This window comes from Alligator sinensis, unplaced genomic scaffold, assembly GCF_000455745.1.
Source record: "Alligator sinensis unplaced genomic scaffold, ASM45574v1 scaffold628_2, whole genome shotgun sequence".
Classification (NCBI taxonomy): domain Eukaryota; kingdom Metazoa; phylum Chordata; order Crocodylia; family Alligatoridae; genus Alligator; species Alligator sinensis.
In genome coordinates, this window is record NW_005841833.1 from 3,366,053 (window position 1) to 3,383,957 (window position 17,905).

At 50.8% G+C, this 17,905-nt stretch overlaps 1 protein-coding gene across 1 annotated transcript in view; it reads right to left on the reverse strand.

Moving 5' to 3' along the window:
* Positions 1-2,266: 2,266 nt before the first annotated feature.
* Positions 2,267-17,905, reverse strand: part of RPH3A (rabphilin 3A) — a 60,461-nt gene continuing 44,822 nt past the window's right edge. The window contains exons 11-20 of the mRNA XM_006015160.1: positions 16,336-16,415; positions 13,641-13,715; positions 11,154-11,263; positions 10,089-10,215; positions 8,411-8,467; positions 7,595-7,597; positions 7,230-7,381; positions 4,963-5,044; positions 3,560-3,656; positions 2,267-2,844 (exon numbers count right to left, since the gene is read on the reverse strand). Coding sequence (XP_006015222.1) covers positions 2,714-2,844; positions 3,560-3,656; positions 4,963-5,044; positions 7,230-7,381; positions 7,595-7,597; positions 8,411-8,467; positions 10,089-10,215; positions 11,154-11,263; positions 13,641-13,715; positions 16,336-16,415 — 914 coding nt within the window. The 3' untranslated portion in view covers positions 2,267-2,713. The remainder of the gene's footprint in view (positions 2,845-3,559; positions 3,657-4,962; positions 5,045-7,229; positions 7,382-7,594; positions 7,598-8,410; positions 8,468-10,088; positions 10,216-11,153; positions 11,264-13,640; positions 13,716-16,335; positions 16,416-17,905) is intronic.

The window sequence follows — 17,905 nt, forward strand, 5'->3', positions numbered from 1 at the left end:
GAGATATCCTTGAGCAGAAAGCTGCCCCTCATGCTCACCTGCATCATTGAAGGCCTGGCTAATACACCACCCGCCAGCAAGCAAGAGAAACGAGCAGCTTGCTTGGCTACAAAGTCCACGGGAAGGGGCACACAACTGGAGGGTTTGTCCAGGCCATCACAGAAGGAGCCACGGGTTTGAAGACCACGGGACACCCGGCGCCTCCTAATGCGACCGTCATCGACTGTTGTGCGCTGCGGGGGTTTGATTGAGAGCAGCGATCCCCCGACCCGTGGCTTGGGGTTGGTCACAGGCAGGGGAAATTCAGCTTCCCGCAGAGGCACGGCTCCTCCGGCAGACAGGGACTGCTAAGGGCGATGGTGCCCACAGCGCTCGGCGTGGTTGCAGGGCTGGTTGGGGACCAGGGCAGAGCAAGAGCAGACTGCAGGATTTGAGAGATGGGAGCAGCGGGCCTTCGTTGGCATTCACAGAACAAGGCAAACAATATTGATCGTTCTTAACCTTGAGGAAAGACAGCGAGAGAGCTTGCACGAGAGAGAGAGAGAGAGAGAGAGAGTACTCATCTAGATTTTGTCCCAGAGACATTTAAATTAAGACAGGAGCCAACGCTCCCGGTAACGATACACACCAATGTGCTTAAAAGCAGAAAAGAATCGCACTACACGAGAGGACAAGAAACAATCCATAAACCATAACAGCAGCTTAAAGACATCATGCACAGAGCCCACAGCGTCGTGACGGGTAACGACAGAGGTTATCCCATTGAGCGATGCTCTTCCCAAACACCCGGGGACTTGCACCCGCAGCCTGCGACACAGGGAAGCCAGGGAACCGATCCAGTCCCGGAGAAGGAGCCTCGAGTCTGCTGAGAAGAGCACGCCGCAGGCGAAACAGGATGGTGACAGCCCATGCGGGATAGAGGACCGGCTTTCCCTCTAGCCGTGGAAGTTACAGCTATAGAAAGATGTTCATAGCAAATTCCTAGGACTATTAAACCCCACTGAAAAAAAAAAAAAGTCTAGGAGAGGAAAATAATCCATCAAAGTAAAAAAAATAAATACACCCGAACCTAATGAATTCCCAGGAGCAGCGCAACTTCAGGACACACCGCACAGAAACCAGCACGGCAGAGACTAGAGCGACGGGGCGCCGGAGGCGGCGGTGCGGGACGACAGCGAGGACAGAGGTTTTCGGCTCTGTTTGACATGCTGAGTCTGTCGCGGACTGACCGTGTTTTCCACTTGTACGTCTTGTGCTAACGTCGCCAGTGCTGCACTTGAAGGTCGTACAAAACAGAGGGGCCTCGGAAGGGTATAAAAAACATCAATATCAATTCAAGAGCTTGTTGACTCTCCCTTTGTTGATATGAAATAAAACAGCTGCAGACAATAAATTAAGCACGGGTTAAAGAAAAAAAAATGCTTCTTTTGTGCATAATACAAAGAAGCCCATCAGGATGGAAAAAAACAAAAAATGAAGCTGGAAGACCTCTACCTGTCCAGGGTATTTTCATTAATTGTGATATTTGAAAAGAAAGAGAGATAATGTTTGAATGCATCAGCTCTTTGGGAAACGGTTCCCCTTCTGCTTCCCTCCTCCGTGCGGCACAGTGAGACGAGCCCATCCAAAATCACGATGGAACAGAAAATACGACCCCACGCGGGCATCACCAGTTCTGCCCTCAGCGTGCATTTAGTTGCTATATCATGGAGTGGGTGGGAGGTAGTCGCGAGTCGAAAAGAAGGGGGTGAGAAGCGAGTGGGAACATTTCTAGCTCTAACATTAATTGCATCTGGGAAAAAAAAAAAAGCAAAGTCCAGTAAAGCCAGATCTCTCTTGTTTCCCAGATGATTGTGCATCTGTATTTGCAGGTTTGGGGGTTTTGTTTAAGTGACATAATACTGCAGGATCCTTCCTGTGGAAACTCAAAAGCATGTGCCACACAATTTGCTAGCGCTACAACACTGCTAAAATGTACCCATCGCCCAAATTGCTAGTACTCTCAGGGTTACCTCTGCGGGCCTGACGGTGAAAATGCAGTTCCTTAGTGATGTTTCTAACAAAACCAAAGCAGAACCACCTTGTTCCTTATTGCAACCGAGGTATCGAGATCAGGTGAACAGGACCGTCCAGTGTTGTGACACCAGCTTTCAACCACGCTCAGTGCTGAAAGCCGTATAATACAGTAGGCTCCGTGACTGCGAGCCCTCCAGACCAGAACGGATGCCAAAAGGACTTCAGTTTACACAGAGAACATATGGAGGAGGGGAAGGAGGTGGACACATGCAGAAATACAAATGAAAGACTTGGGTAAAAGTGAGGACGGAGCAATGCGTGCCCAGGTGGATCAACACCTCAAGAAGCAAGTATTTTCAGCAAGGAGAAAAGGCAATCATTGTACGACGCGTGTGAGACTAGTGAGAAACAAGAGACAAATGGAAATGCTCAGCACGGGGCTATTGCTTGACAGAAGTATGCATCAGTGGTCAGGGGGAAAAAAAAAAAGAAAGCTGGATTTGCCTGTAAAAGAAGATCGGGGTGTTTTTTTGGAAGGGGGATGATGAACAAAGCGAACGCTGGCGTCAAGGAGATCCAAGGATGCGCACGCAAGGCGCGGATGTGTTGGAGGACAGACGCGGGGGATCTACAGTGAGCTGGCAGGAGAGCGGGGGGATTCATGAGAGACTTGTGCGGGGGGGAAGGCGAGAGACTCCTAATCGCTTGCAACGTGGTTCTCGTTCTGTAGTGTGTGCCAGCGCTCAATTTTCTGATCCTTGTTCTTCAAACACTCGTACCAGTGTTTCAAGCGCTCTCCCTTGGCAGTGATGCCCAACTGGCACCCACCTGGAAGGAAGGAAGCAGACAGGATATTTCAAGATGATGCTAGGCTTCCCTGTATTCCTGCCCCCACAATTTAAAGCTTCATGCAAAAATAACGTAGCACCGACCAACAGGCACGGATGCCCAAACCCCCCTGATAGGACCTCCACCCACCCCTCCCTCTCAGACCGTCTAGGCCAGTGATTTTCAGCCTGTGGTCCATGGAGCCCTGGGGGTCCAGAGACTACGTCCAGAGACCTTGTGGGATCCCACAGTTAACACCGGGTAGAGTCCACAGGGCTCGCTCCTGCCCCCAGGTCTGCCGTGTGATGGCATGGTGCAGTCATGCATCACAGCCTCTGCCCAGCCCATCCTGCCTTGCAGCTGAGCAAGGGAATTCCTTACATTTGCAAGCACCGAAGATGAGCTCAGGGCACGGCATTGCAGAGTCATTTAAAAGCACTGAAGGCATCAAACGTTTAAAGAGAGCTGCTATAAGGGAGGGATGCACCCATACGCCAAATCTCGCGCCCTTCCAAGCAGAAGTGCCTGCAGTTTGGAGTCAGGCCCAGAAGCCTGACCATTGCCAAGCTTACAAGCAGAGCAGGCCGATTGCGGTCAGTCCTGAGATTTAGCCCCCCAGCCCCATGACGAGATGCTGTGGGTGACCTCAAAGGGTTTGCCGAGAGAGCACGAGCTTCCCACGAATCATCCCGAAGGCGGGAAACCTTCCACTCACCAATGTAATCATTAGACTTGCCGATATCGTAATCCCAGACCGATATGTCCAGCGACTTCTTGGCCAGGTCGCTGTGTTTTATGTCATAGAAGAACTCCTGGAAAAAGGACAAAGTGCTAAGATTCATGCCCAGAACGCAGCTTGCAGAGGAAACACAAGGACACACTGTTAATGGATGTCAAGAAACGTCCCGGCATCATGGACACTGAACTGCATGCCAGCAGGAACTGCGCTCCACACAGCTGCAGCGGCAAAGACCTCAGGTCCAAATGCACTTCACAAATACACAAGCAATGTTTGCATCTATCTTACCCTTAAAATGCTGCCCAGGCCCCTCCTGTCATGTGAGGGAGACAGAAACACAAGCAGCCAGAGTGTGGGTGGCAATCTCCCCTCTCTGGGGACGGTGTAACTTTTATGACTGTCCCGCTAGTACAGTCGAGAGGGTGTGGAGGATCAGGACTCTGCTCACTCCTCACCTCTCACGGGGATATTTAGGCTATTTACAGACACACTGACCCAGGAAGGGCCAAAAGCATGCCGTATCGTGGTGCTGAGCATGGCATCACTAGCACTGAAGTCAATGGGAAGTTGAGAACTAGGCCAGGAGTGATGCAGACACACGGACTGGCGCGGACGCAGCAGAGCCAGGGGGTCAACCCCAGAGGCCTGGTGCCCAGCTCTCCCCGCTCCGCTCACCGAGCGGTCGCCCACAGCTCCAGAACGGCCAAGCAGATAGTGCTGCCTTACAAAAGCAATCATGCAGACTGGACAAAAGCCACATGAGACCCAGATTGGAAAGGAGCTGGGTACCCCCAGCTCTTATCAAAGCCAACAGGAGACAAGGCTGCAGTGCCCTTAGCTAGACCAAGTCCCATGGGAGGGCAAACATCTTGGGTCTGAGTTCAGGTGTTCTCATTGGACCTTTTACTACGTCATCATCATCCAGACTGCCTGTAGTGTGCCCAAGAAGCTTTGAACATGACTCCATCCAGTAGTAGGAGGCTACAGTGAGAAGCAATTAAAGGGTGGCAGCAGCTTCTCGGTCTGTTCCTCGCCAATGTTGTCCCACCACATATCTACAGTGTCTGGGGCTGAATTATTGAAATCGCTCTTTCTTGTTCACAGAGGATACTAAATTCTTGTGATCAACTAAGCATGCATATGTCTTCCTTATCAAGAAGATGAAGCTGGAAATTAGAAGCTGAACTAGCCCAGATCCTGACTCTCAGGCTTTAATTAACTTTGTCCTCATTCATTTCCAAAAGATCCCCAAACAGTTTGAAGAAAGCAAAGAGTGTGAAAGAGCAACTGCAGCTTGTCGAGTTCACCTTCAGATCCTCATACACAGCGAGATATAATAGCGTGGCCCATTAAAAATACGCCCGTATGTCTGTGCTTACCTCGTTAAATTCAGGATTCAAGGTTTTCTTTTTAATCTGCGTCTTATGCTTGGCCTTTTTCCCCATGTCGGGCTTCAGCCAACTAGGAGCAACATAAAGCATCTTAGAAATTTAAATGAATGAAAGGAACCAGCTCACAAGCTACAAAAAGGGGTTCCTGGGCTGGAAGTACAATAGCCGAGGAAGCTACATCTATACCGCAATCACAAAATGAGTGAATACACTCGATTATAAAATTGCCAGACTCCAGTCTAACACTACAGAGGTTCATTTAGCACTGAGCACCGGACTCAGCAGAAATCTCCCTACAAGTGGTGCACTTAGCATACGCTTTTCAAGCTTGTCTTTCCACCCTACCTCGCATAGTGAGCAGACCCACCGCTTGGATCTTAGCCCCGGCTTCTGCTGCACAGCGAGCTCATGTGAGCGCTTGCAGTCATTCATTTTATTTGCACTGCGCATTTCTCACCAGGCACTTTAACGGAAAAGGCAATTATAACAGAAATGGCTACAGGCATATTAAAATGCAAAACGGGCCCAATCTGAACTACGTGTTTAATCAAAAAGAGTTTGACTCGTGCTGTTGAGCTCTATGAGCTACAAGACTCAAGGCACTGAAAATGAGTAGACAGATTCCTTATTACTATACAGCGCCCACCCAGACTCCCAACCTTAATGGCAAGCTACTCCATTGTGCCTCTCCTGCTGAGCATTTCAACACTGAGAGTGCAACCAGCAACTGGGCTGGAGAGATTTACGTAAAAATAGTAAAGATAATCCATTGGCATTTAACGAAGCACGGATAAGCAAGCTGAACAAGGTAATTTTATTTATAAAGTGTGGAAAGGATTAGAAGCTCTACGTTAGCAGTCCAGTCCCAAACCCACAACTAAATCGTACGGTTGGTCATAATTAAATCCTCACTGAAAGTTAATTTGGATACCATAACAAAGAAAACTCCATCTTCTACCGGTCGAAGCAAGGGAGGAGAACAAGTAGCAAAACACTGGAGGAAAAAATATCAACCCAGACACACAAAAAAAGGTGACTATCACTGCAGATAGGAGTTACTGCTGGTTTTCATTTTCATTTTGGGGGGGGAAGCATCATTACTGCAGTGATACAGGACATGACCATGTGGGGAATATCTGGAGCAGGTTTATAGGCCAGGTCTGGTTGGAAAAGGCAAGAGCTTAACCTCTTCTTGGTTTGCAATGCACTCCCATGTCACCTGCCCTTGCGCCTTAGCCGGGTTGTGAACCGCTAGCACTCTTCTCCCTGCCTCTTGCAGCACGGTGTAACCATCGCCACTGCAGAGGCTGAGCGACCATTAAACAGCTCAGGCACTTCAAGAGGCACTGAGGCGTTGCCGATGTGAAGTGCAGCAACCCCCGCGTCTGCATTCATTCACCGGATGCACTGGTGGCTCTGTGCTAATCCAGCGTGCGAGTCTGAACCCAGGCAGTGGGGCTGCAGTGCAAGTCCCACAGGCACCTGCCATGCCCCCCCCCACAGCTAATGGCAAGATGACTCGATGGCTACAGCTCACACCTTTGTCAGAAGAGATGGGCCCTGCTATTTCGTGTCTCCTCCTCCTCTCTGTTACAGCTGTTTTATACTGAGGTGCCTCATGGAGTCAAAAATCAGAAGGAAATCTTGGAAGCCCCTGGTGTGATATGCATCGAAAGGGTGTGTGCATCTGTTTCTCTCCTGGAGCACGTCTCTGACACCGCAGCCACGGCCCCGTCGTGTGGGCAGACCTGAGTGAGCCGGGTGCAGGCAGCACTCTAGCTGGGGCTGCACGGGGCTCAGTGTGGGCTATATTGGCCTGCATCTCAAGTAGATCCTCAAGCTCACATTGAACCCACAATGCCACAGCTCTTGGTGCCAGACCTGGGTAGGGCCAAGCTAGCTCACGTATGCTGGGGCTACTGGGATGACTGCAGCGTAGATCTATCTCTATGGCCACCAGACATACATATAGCGTATGGAGGGCAGTGCCGTGTTAGACAGGCTGACACACCACGTCCCCGCCAACCCAAAGATCCCACGGTTGCAATTAAGCTGGCGAGGCTGCTGGTTTAGGACAAAACTGAACATAACGCATCTCACCCACCCATTGCTGTGCTTTGCTCTGGCTTGGGCAGTGATATTCCTAGCTCCAAACAGAGGCGGCATCTTCCAGCACTACGTGACAGTGTCTGTGCTATAAGCCAGCACAGCACATGTGTCCTCCTGAATGCTGGCACCCTTCTGCTTCCACTCACAGTTTGACGAAGGGGTCCGAGTACCCGTTAGCATCCATCGCGGCCAGGTGCACGCAGCGTACGATGCCGACGATCAGGCGACCCTGCTGGGTGCTGTACATGAGAGACACCAGGATCTTGCCTCGCTCATCCACTTCACTGCCACGCTCTACCTGCAAGAGGAAGCCAGAGGCCTGAGCAAGGACTGGGGATCTGGGCCCTGGCTACGAGACAGGCCCCCAGCTGGGAATCCAGCAGGCTGGGACAGCACTGTGCAATGCATAGGAAAGAGGAAACGAACCCAGAAAAAGCTTTTAATGGCTGCAAAAAGAGACTGCAGAGGAAGGCAGCGCTTAAAAACCTAGGACTGTAACATGCGGGAAAACCTGCTGCAGTTATTCTGGTACTTGTTGGTATTGTCATCTTTTCTCTATTTGATAAAGCTTTAAAAGCTTGAGCTCGGCAGAGACAGGTGTAAGCTCAGCAGGCCCCATTCAGGACTATTGTAGCTAGCTTTGCTCCACCGATCTTCATACATTGCAAGCTTCATTCTCCATTTCAGGTTGGAACAAGGCTAAAATCACAAAGCTCATTTTGCAAGCAGATGTGCTAGAGGCAGAAAGGGGAGAGAGATCTCGCAAGAAACATTCCCTCGTTCCGAAGTCACAGAGTCGCCTGGAGCGAACTGATCAATCGATAGCCATTTGCTAACCCTTCCCACTTATCACTTGACATTTGAAATGCAAAAGCAGTGGCTTTCATGGCAGGGAGGATACAGGTGGGGTGGGGGGCAGCTGGAGTCTTCCAGCTCTGCCAAGTATTCAAAGAAACTCATTTCTGATTCAGCAACATCTCCATGGTTCGACTGGATCTATGCAGACAGACATACCCACTACCCCCACTGACTTGGGTAGTTCCCAAGGGCGAGACCTGGGTCCCAGGAATGACCTTGGGTCCCACCCCAGGGTGGCTGGGTCTGAGCGCAGAGGTGTTCCTCGCTCCCATGGCTCAGCACAGAAAAGCAGAACGGTCCTGAGGTGAGCTTCACCCCATCGCTGCCCTCTCCGTGTAACCAGCAGCCATAAAGCCTCAGGATCAGAGCTGGAAAGCATCACTGCTGGCTCACAAGCACCATGAGGAGGGCAAATGCAGCCCCCTGGCAACCCAGAGCCAGCACGGGTGAGGACAGTGCAGCCTCTTACCTCTTCTTCATATAGCGCCATCCCACGCGCCGAGCCGGTTGTCCCAGCACGTTTCATCTGGGGGTAGGAAGGAACAAAGACAAAGGTTTCCTTTAATGCAGAGCTTTCCAAACTGTGTGCCGCGACACATTAGCGTGTCGGTGGCAGTGTGTAGGTGTGTCGCGCGAAATGCAGAAAATTTTGCGGAAGGGCACCGCGGAGCTCCCTTACTCGCGTCTGCTTCCCTTGGCCCTTCCCCCGGAACTGAATTACTGTGTCGCGAAATGATGCGTCTAAAAAGTGTGTCACCAACATGAAAAGTTTGGAAAGCTCTGCTTTAATGACTGCCCAGGCTGGAGGAGGCAGCTGCTGGCCGCCCATGTGTCAAACCCACATGTGGCACTGATCTCCAAAGGTGGAAATGGGGAACATCCCGACAGGAATTCATTCCCATAAGCTTTCAGAGGTCTCCAGGGGCACATGGTGCCTCTCTAGGCCTTCCTGTAAATTAATTTATTGCAAGAACCAACGCTAAAGACACCAGCAAAGTATTAACATTCATATTTGTGAAGGAGACAGGCAGCTACACGCTGAGGGCTGGTTGGAAAAAAGAGAATTGCAATCCATGAATTATTTTTTAGGGTTTTGGAGGAGTTTTGGTCATTGTGTCTTGGAGTATAAAATGATCTTTGAAATCGTTCACGTGAAAGCGAGAACAAGCTCCCCCAGACAAGACAATAACCCGGCAGTCGGGGCACTCAGCCAGGATGTTGAGATGTGGTTTCAAATCCCACCTTCAAATCAGACAAACAGGGGACTTGAATCCAGGTGTCCAATGATCCTAGCGGGACATCCATCTGCCAGGCTGCAGGCTAGTCTGTGCCGTTATGCTGCCGCTCTCTCCTAATCAGGGACCTCCGAACCCATCTCAGCAAACCCTTCCCCCAGAATCAATCCATTTCCATAGAAAGTTTCTGTTCTTGCCCCCCCAAAATCCCAGCCAGCTCGACTACAGCCTCACTCGGGGTGTTTGTGCAGCGTGTACGTGCCCCCACGGCTCCGGGTTTGCAACAATTGCTCTGCTGCTGTGGGTCAAAGGAACAACAGGTTGATGCTGTGTTCATGCCTCAGGAGCAGCAAGAGAAGTAATGCCCATCAAAGCACAGCGCGGACACGGCACAAGGAAGATGCAGCTGTCACAATGGAGCTCAGCCGCCTCCCGCAGAATCAGCACGGCCTCTCGGGGCCAGCACGCGGGCCGGAAACCAAACGTTTCCTCCATCTGCATCACTACGAAGCTTTGTCTTTTTAACAGCTTCTAAAATAGAGATGCATTAGTCTGCGGGACAAAACGCACTGAGGAGCTGCCACATCACGTCTGTGCCTAGGACACGCGTCGGGCCAAGTTCTTATGCCAGTGATGGTCACCGGTGAAGTTATTTTGAACTGACATGGCTGGGACTGAGATCAGGGACCGGCTTCTGTGATTGTGAACAACTCCTCAGAGACCTTGACATTCATAGGGCCCAGGTGCTCAAAGGTGTTTAGGAGCCTCACTCCCATTTATTTCAGAGGGAATTAGGCACCCAAATATCTGTGAGGATCAGATGTAGCCACTTGAGTCGCAAATACACCTTCACCCCGAAGCCTAATGTGTGCTAGATCATCACCCGGCGTAACAGGGCTTCACGAATCTTACCGGTATTACTCTCTCCAAGCAGATGTTGAAGTTCTTCTTCTGGTTGGGTTTGAGTTTCTTCAGAGAAAATCTTGTTTCACCAATAAATTCATTGTGGCCAAACTTGTCTTCATCACACACAGAGATCCTGAACAGAACAGGAAAGAGAGACTTTAATACTGAATGGCTCAGAGAGTGACCCAGCTCAGACTAGCACAACCTCCCTTGCAAAAACACCATTGCCGCCCGACACTTGTGGGAGTGTGGAGGGCTTGTCCACGGGACACCTCTCCTGTTTCCACGTTACACTTTAGAAAGCAAAGCCTGCGGGGAGGTAGAAAGCAAAGTCACACCTAAGGTCCCTGCCATATCTAGCGGCTTCCACCTCAGTGCCGGGGTCCAAGAAACCTGGAAGTTCCCTCTTATGAGAAGTTCTGACCTCCTGAACAGTCTTCTGAATCAGAAGATCAAGGCCACATTTGGGCAGTCCCCGCAGAACAGCAATTTCAAAAGATCACAGTTCCCAACCATCTAACGTGCCGGAGAAAAGAGTGAGTGTCCGTAGCCAGCAGCTCGAGACCTGCAGCACTGTAGCAGAGGCAGAAACTCCTGCGGCTGCATGTCCTCACTTATAACGCACAAGCCAATTTCCAGCAGCTGGATTTGGAAGCGGGGGGGAGGGAACTGTGCATTGTATATGAGGACATGCAGTCCTTTGCTACAATAAGGCTGACGCATTATATTACAGCGTTGGGGCAAATAAAACAGTCACCTTAATGTGATAAGGCAAAAATCCAAATTAAATGACCAAGTTGAAATGCTGGATGAAATATATGACAGTTTTCCTTCATCAAAATGATTCATCAAAAATCAACATATTGATGTGAAAAGCTTTGATGTTGACAAACCATCCTTTTTTTCTGCCGGCAGAACAATTTTGGCCAGATCTATCCCTGACCCATCACGTGAGTGTTTGCAAGGGTAATTGGGTTTGGGAGCTCTGGGGTGAAATTCTCCCTCCTTTAAAAGGCTTCCTCCCTTACACACTGTGCATTATAAGACACCGGGGTTTTGTCCTCCACTTGCCTGAGTGTCTTCCTTTGCATGTCCTCATCCGTGATGCCGTGATACACCAGCGTCTCGTTCCACACCGGGTTCCGCGTGTTACGCAGAGTCTTGGTCCTCAATTTGTTCGACTGTTGCACGTAAAGAATAAAAACACAGGGCAGTCACCCACCCTGCCGACAAGGAAGAGCTTGACCCAACCGTGCGGTGACCTTTCCTGGCATGAGCCCTCTCTACTCAAACCCACCACGTTTGCTGCGTCCGCTGACCCACAGAGCTTCCTCCAGGACCACACCTAATACCTTTATGTCCTTTTGTTTCCAACAAAGTCTGTAGCCCAAAATCTCCATTCAACTTGTGGTCTCACTTAAGATCAAAATTCAACCTAAACACATTCCCCTTCCTCAGAGGACTGGAGAAGGGTTTTACCCCATGGTAGGAGTATACAGTCCTTTGGGGAATGATTGCAGTAGGTTCAGGGAAGTGCATGCCTTCAGGGTGGGAACTTTCTTGTGCCTCTGTCCCTTGGCAAAAACAGAAAATAGAATTGTTCTCCAGCTAGCAAAGTGGGAGTCCTCTCATGCTCCATGGGAGAAGTGGGAGAGGTGGTATCTTGTATTAGACCAACTAGATTTTTGCAAAAAAAAAAAAAAAAAATTGCAATTAAAGAATTTTTTTTTTGCAAAAATCTAGTTGGTCTAATACAAGATACCACCTCTCCCACGAGGTCTGATTCCTTTTCCCTTATGCACGGCCTCTATATATGTATGTCTCTATATACGACCAATACAGCTGCAACCTGGATACCTGACCCATGGGAGAAGTGGCACTCCTAGATGCTAAGGGAGCACATTGGGCTGAGCAAAAGCAGAGCCCCTGCTGTGTAAAAAACGACTCCCTGGATTAACAGAGCCACCTAAAGCCAACTATTCCCTGCTGAAGGGAGGTCTTCTTTGCAAAACCAGGGAAAGATGATGAGAAACAAAGAAGAACAGGAAACACTGGGGTCACAGGGCATGTCTACAAAGCAGTGGCCAAAGGAACTGCAGCACAGCGTAGAGGAGCCGGGGCACCGGGAGCAGTCGATCTGCAGCAGCACAGATCAGGCTGATTGGTCCTGCTTCTTTGCACTCCACTGCAGTCTCCTCTGTGACTGCAGCGTAGACCCAGCCATAGCCAACCCTGCATTTACACGAGGGACGGAGCCTGTCTGCTGGATTTCCTGTGCGTTCGTGATCTGGGAGTCAGGTGGCCAGAAGGATGTTGAGCCCAAAGTACAGGAGGAAAAGTAAACGAAACTTTCTTTATCACCATTATTGTTAGAGGCTTTGGGGCTTCACGTTGGCTCTAAGCAAAACTCAGGCAGGGAAAGATAAAAGCCTTGAATCCCCAGAGCAAACAGAGGAGATCTATTTTTTTCGGCAGTAGGCCAACAGCGTTCGTTTCTTCCTACAAGTTTTCTCCGCTGAATTTAATTTTGCTGGTCCTGGGAGTGAGAGTTTACAAAGCTTTCTTTGAAGAGGGGAAAAAAACCCGGAGTTTACTCACTCGATGGATATTTTTCACAGCTCTAATTAGAACGCGCAGTAACTTCAAAGTAAATTGATCTTTCAGACTCCGGTAATAATTAGATTGTGTGTCAGATGTTTTGCATTGCACTAACAATGTCACCTTCTCTGAAGTCCCTCCGTGCTCATGAACTAGATTTTAATCTCTCAGTACGGCCCGTGCAACGCTCAGTTCTTCAGAGCTGCTGGAAACCGGCAGAACCAGAAACGACGCCCTCTCTCAACGTCGGGCCACGCCGGTGCATTAACGCAGGCCGCCTTGTTTTTGAGCGCCCTGCCTGCTTCCCTTCCAGGTTACACAAATTCTGATCTCTTTACAGCCACAGCATTTGCTGCAGAAATAGACCCAGTGATTTCAACGGATAGGAGAAGGCACTAGGTCACGTCTGGGTGGGAAGCGCCCCTAGAAAGTCCTCGTGAACTCTTGAGAAGGCCAGAAAATAGCAGCATGTTAAGTGTGGCTCATCTCGAGCGAGCTCCTGCAGCTCACGCGTCTCGTATTGCAGTGTGGGCTGCACAGGGTCTATAAGCAGTGTCCACCATAAGAGATACTGGAGTCGTGAGTGCTGCTTGCCGCCGCATGTTTTGGACCATCTCTGATGCAGGTTCCCAGCTGCAGGCAGAGATCAGTGCAGAAAAACTAGTGCAAGCTGCTGAGTGAAGACAGAGGGGGGTTGCTTGGGTTCAGTTCTTCTGCACAATTACGGGACCAGAGCAGACGCCGCTTGATAGGCTTCTCTCACCCTGTAAAATATTGCTAAGGCCTGGATGCTGGGATTTCCAAACCTACCACCAGGATCTGGAGAGCCAGTTCCCACTTGTTTTCATGCGGACTGGGCATTGCAGTGCCTGAGAGGGCTTGTGAAAAAAAATCTCTGACCTAAAGCAGCTATGTTTTCATCCCTAGTTTCAACCATAACGCAATCAAGCACGGTGTTACCTTACTGGCTCCCGGTAAGAGGTGCAGTTTGACATAGGGATCAGCCAAGCCATTGGAGTCCATTGGTTTTAAGCCCTAAAAGACAACAAAGATAACACAGGGTTTGAGTCACTATTAAATGCAGCATGGGGGAGCATTTAGCGGCAATGCTTTATGCAGTATAGATTAACAGAGGCAGCAGATAATGGGTGGGAAGGAACAGCACTGTTTGTTCTGAATAACAATGCACAAGATCCAAGTGCAAATCGGAGTCAGCTCATACGATGCATCTTGAAACCCACAATGGACTCAACAGATATGCTCACATTCTCCCCGAATCTTGTCCAGCAAAACAACAAAGCCACGTCCCATATGGACAGAGGGTTTGCCTCCACACAAGAGGGTCCTGGGTGCTGAAGAGCTGGCCCAAGGCATGCGCCTTGCAGCTGGCAAGAGGAAAGACCTCTCTCCGCACCTCCCAGCTCACCCAGACAGTAGTTCCTGCAAACTTATGAAGGCAGAGCTCTTCCAAAGCACGGGAAGCCACGGGGAGCGGGGGCACTGCATGAAATGATGCACAGCCCGGAAATGCCTGGTGACCTTTTCAAAATTGGATGAATCTGCACCCTTCGCTGCCACTTACTCATGTGAGAATGGGAATAAGTGGCCTCTGGGGGTGGGGGAATTGATGCAATTCTCCTGACAGCAGGTGGGAAATGCGAATGTCAATACGCCCCCGCTGCAGGACTGGAATAATCCCTATTACCCGCAGTGAGAGCCACTGGGGTCCTACGGGGCACAGCCAGGCTGTAACACCACGTCTGTGCTTTTGAGCGTATAAGAATGGTTGCCTGTGCCCTGAACGGCACCGGGTCTTGTGGAAGTGCTGGGCACCTGCCCTCCGAGACGCCATCCCCTGGAAGTAAATGCCCGAGTGCCAGCTGCTCTCGAGACATCAGGGCTTGAGCTGTGGCACTTACTGCTTCTGAGTTTGTGGTGCTGTTTCCTTTGTGCGGCATGCCTATGTGACCCGCTTCACCGCCGCGGGACACGGGAAAAGGGTGAGTGTCAGAGCTCGTGCTTAAGGGATTCCCTCTCCCACGACATAGCCCATAAGATGATACGTAGAGTCAGTGTGGTGTACCGTGTGTAACCCAATGAGACCTGCCCTAGCACTACAAGCACAGTATGTTATCCCTGATGACTAGCGGTAGGTACCGCACCGAGATCTGCCTTCTGACGGGAGCCCGTCCTGTTAAACTCAGAGCTTTTCCGGCTGTGTCCGCTCTGCAGCGAAGGCCGAGTTTTAAGGCATGGTCAGACATTGCTTTGAGCCTGAGGTTGCACTGCCTAAGCACCCAGTGGCAGCTAAATATTGCAGCTCTCGCTTGGGGTTATGAGCCATGGTGGCAGGCGACTGGAACCCTGCTAGCATGAATGATGGGAGGAAAGGGCTGAAGTCTTTGCTTATCTGCTATGGGAGGTGCCCACTTGGTTGGCAAAGTCTCCGTCCCAGGACCCACTGCCAGTGGATAAAGGAGATGGACCGAAGCCCCACCGTTATTTGCCGTGGGAGTCAAGCGACTGTTATAGTTGCAGTTGCTATAATCAACCCACGGCCCCCAGGCAGAGGAAACCTTGATAAACCCCCGAGGTGGCTGTGGGAAATCAATTATGCTGAGCAAACAGGCAGGTAATTACAGCGGCCCGTGGGTCTCAGAGGCACACCTATCCAGAGCCGACATCAAGAGACTGCATTATGGCTGAGGGCAAATGCATGATGCTAGTTCCTGGCACGTGGGACCTCGGAAACGGGCTGAAGTTTCCATTATCGGCTGAAACGCGGCAGGTAATACTCACCCGCTTTCTCTCAGGTGCCCCCTAAAGACATCTCTGACCAGAGAGGCACACCACACTGTCAGCTGCCTACCTCCCTGGGGGCATTTCAGGGACCTAATAGCCCTACATCGACTAACTTAGGTATTCTTTGCAGCCCTCTTTTCTGTAGCAGTTACACGCAAAAGATGCTCAAGCTCGTGACAAACGGCAAGTTATAACGATGCCAGGGACTGACTTATCCCAGGGGAAGGTCCCAGCTGGACCACTTGCCACTATCAGCAGGCAGACCGAGGCCAAGCCCTGCTGCTTGCCCCACTTGCTCCTGAAAGCCTCTTGCTGCATGGCAGAAGGGGGGATCACACGTACTTCCTAGAGCAGCAGCCCCGCAGGGACGTGCCCTGCTACTGATGCCAAAGGCAGGGGCTGTTGCTGCGTGTCTCTGGAACCAGTCGTTTTGTTTGAGCCATGAGATACCTTTAAAGTGTGCGCCCACCTCAGGCCAAATTCCTCCCACATCTGCTGTGAGCCGGGAGGACGGACAATCTTGCAAGTCATCCTTAAGGAAAAGACATGTCCTTTCCGTTCCCCGGTCCCTACAGAAATGCAGGTTAAATGTACCTGTCTGCGTCTGGGTCTCCAGCCCAGGAGACTCAGGAGCAGAAGGTGGAGCTGGCTTCTTCATTGTGCCTGCTTCGTTGAAAACCAGGCTGGTTGCCAGGAAGTGTGTGAAAATAAAGGTGAGAGCCTCTGAAACATGCTTTCCCAAGGGAAGAGGCTGCCTCATGCATGTAGAGCAAGCTGGTGCGTACCATCCTGCATCAGATGCTGCCAGAAGATCAAAGCAATGGGCAGTCGTCCCCTTCGAGGAGGCACTTACTTTGGCTTTGATGAGAGTGCACTGCAGAGAGCTGTTATCCTGGTCATACAGCAAGCTGAACTCCAGCGTTCCCAATGTGGCTAAGCAAAGAGAGGGGAAAAGAGATTGTGCTTTATTACCAGCCAAGCCAACGCATCTCTTTCATCTACCCCGGCTAGCAATTGCAGCGGGACACTCTCTGCAACCCTTGCACCACGGGCAGAGCACCTTTCAGCAGAGGTGCGTGGATAATTCACCTGCATTCACAGGCACGGTCTCACCGCGCACCGTCCTCTGAAGATGGGGCTGACTTCACAGGGGCGTCGGGCTGCGGGGAAACCCGGGGGAGAGGCAGCAGACAGCAGTTTGTGCCACCAGAGCTGGGGGCAAAGTGACAATTCCAGCTCAAAGGATTGCCCTCCGTGCCAGAGGGTTTGAAGTTGCAATCTGTGCTGGAATAAAAGTGACACCTCCGTCCAGAGCTTTCTCAAGTCATAACCCCGTCAAAATGCCTGTTCTGGGCTCAGCCTAAGGCATACGGGTTGGAAGAAGACAATGAAGTGATGGTCTATGACTGGGGAGACCCAAACTCGAGCCCCTGCCTTGAAGCGATCTTGGCCATCCTGGATTTCTCTGATTCAGGCAGAGCAAAGGGACGGATCCCGACTCTCCAAAATCCCAGCCTGTATCAATCCTGTTTTACCCTTGTCAAAAAGATTCCCACCCATGTGCTTGGCCAAATGTGTTCAAACCTCTCCAGCATGTCCCTGCCACAACTTCTTTGGATAATGCCGGCTACGACCCCTTTCCCAACAGGCAGCTCCACTCTTTTAGGCAGCCTGGCCCTCCCGGAGGCCTCTGTGCCACGTTGCATCATGTTAAAAAAACACATCAAGGCATTGTGCTACAGCACGCAGGAGGGGTTAGATGAACAAGACCAAATGTTAAAACAGATGCCTTAAACAAGCTTCTGATTTAAACCCAAAAGCAAGGACGGGCACAAGGGACTAAGGCAGCTAAGGATGGTCTCCAGCAATCTGGTTTTCAGACTTGATTTAAGCCAGACGGAAATCAATGGGAGCTCGGCACTCGGGAAATTTCCCGGCTCCAGCCGCAGCCCTGCTCCCCATCCTTGCAAATGCTGAGGTCAGCAGCACTTCTGTGCCTCCATCCTGACCCTGCCGTAGAGGTCCCAGTCCCACCGTCCACCTTTGCTCCAAGGGTTCAAATCAAGTTGCATCAAGTTAAGCCTTCGGGCTCTGTCCTCACCGATGACTTATTCAGGGCAGAAAAGGCTGGAGTTTTGGTGGATACTTTGTTATTTTAAGGGGAGGGGGAGGAAACGGAGTCACCCAATAACCCAATTCCCACCCACCGATTACTTATTTACCAGACATTAAAAGCACTTCGTGGACGGCTGGACCCTGACAGGAGCCATGGAGCTGCCGTCCAAAGGACAGTGTTTCCAGGCTTCTCGGCAAATAAATGGTCACAAGCATACGGCAGCTGAAAGGCCTAAAATCATTCCCCGTGAGGGACGTCCATGGCCAGCCATGGAGCGCCAGGCTCCCACCGTGCCCCTCGCGAGCCA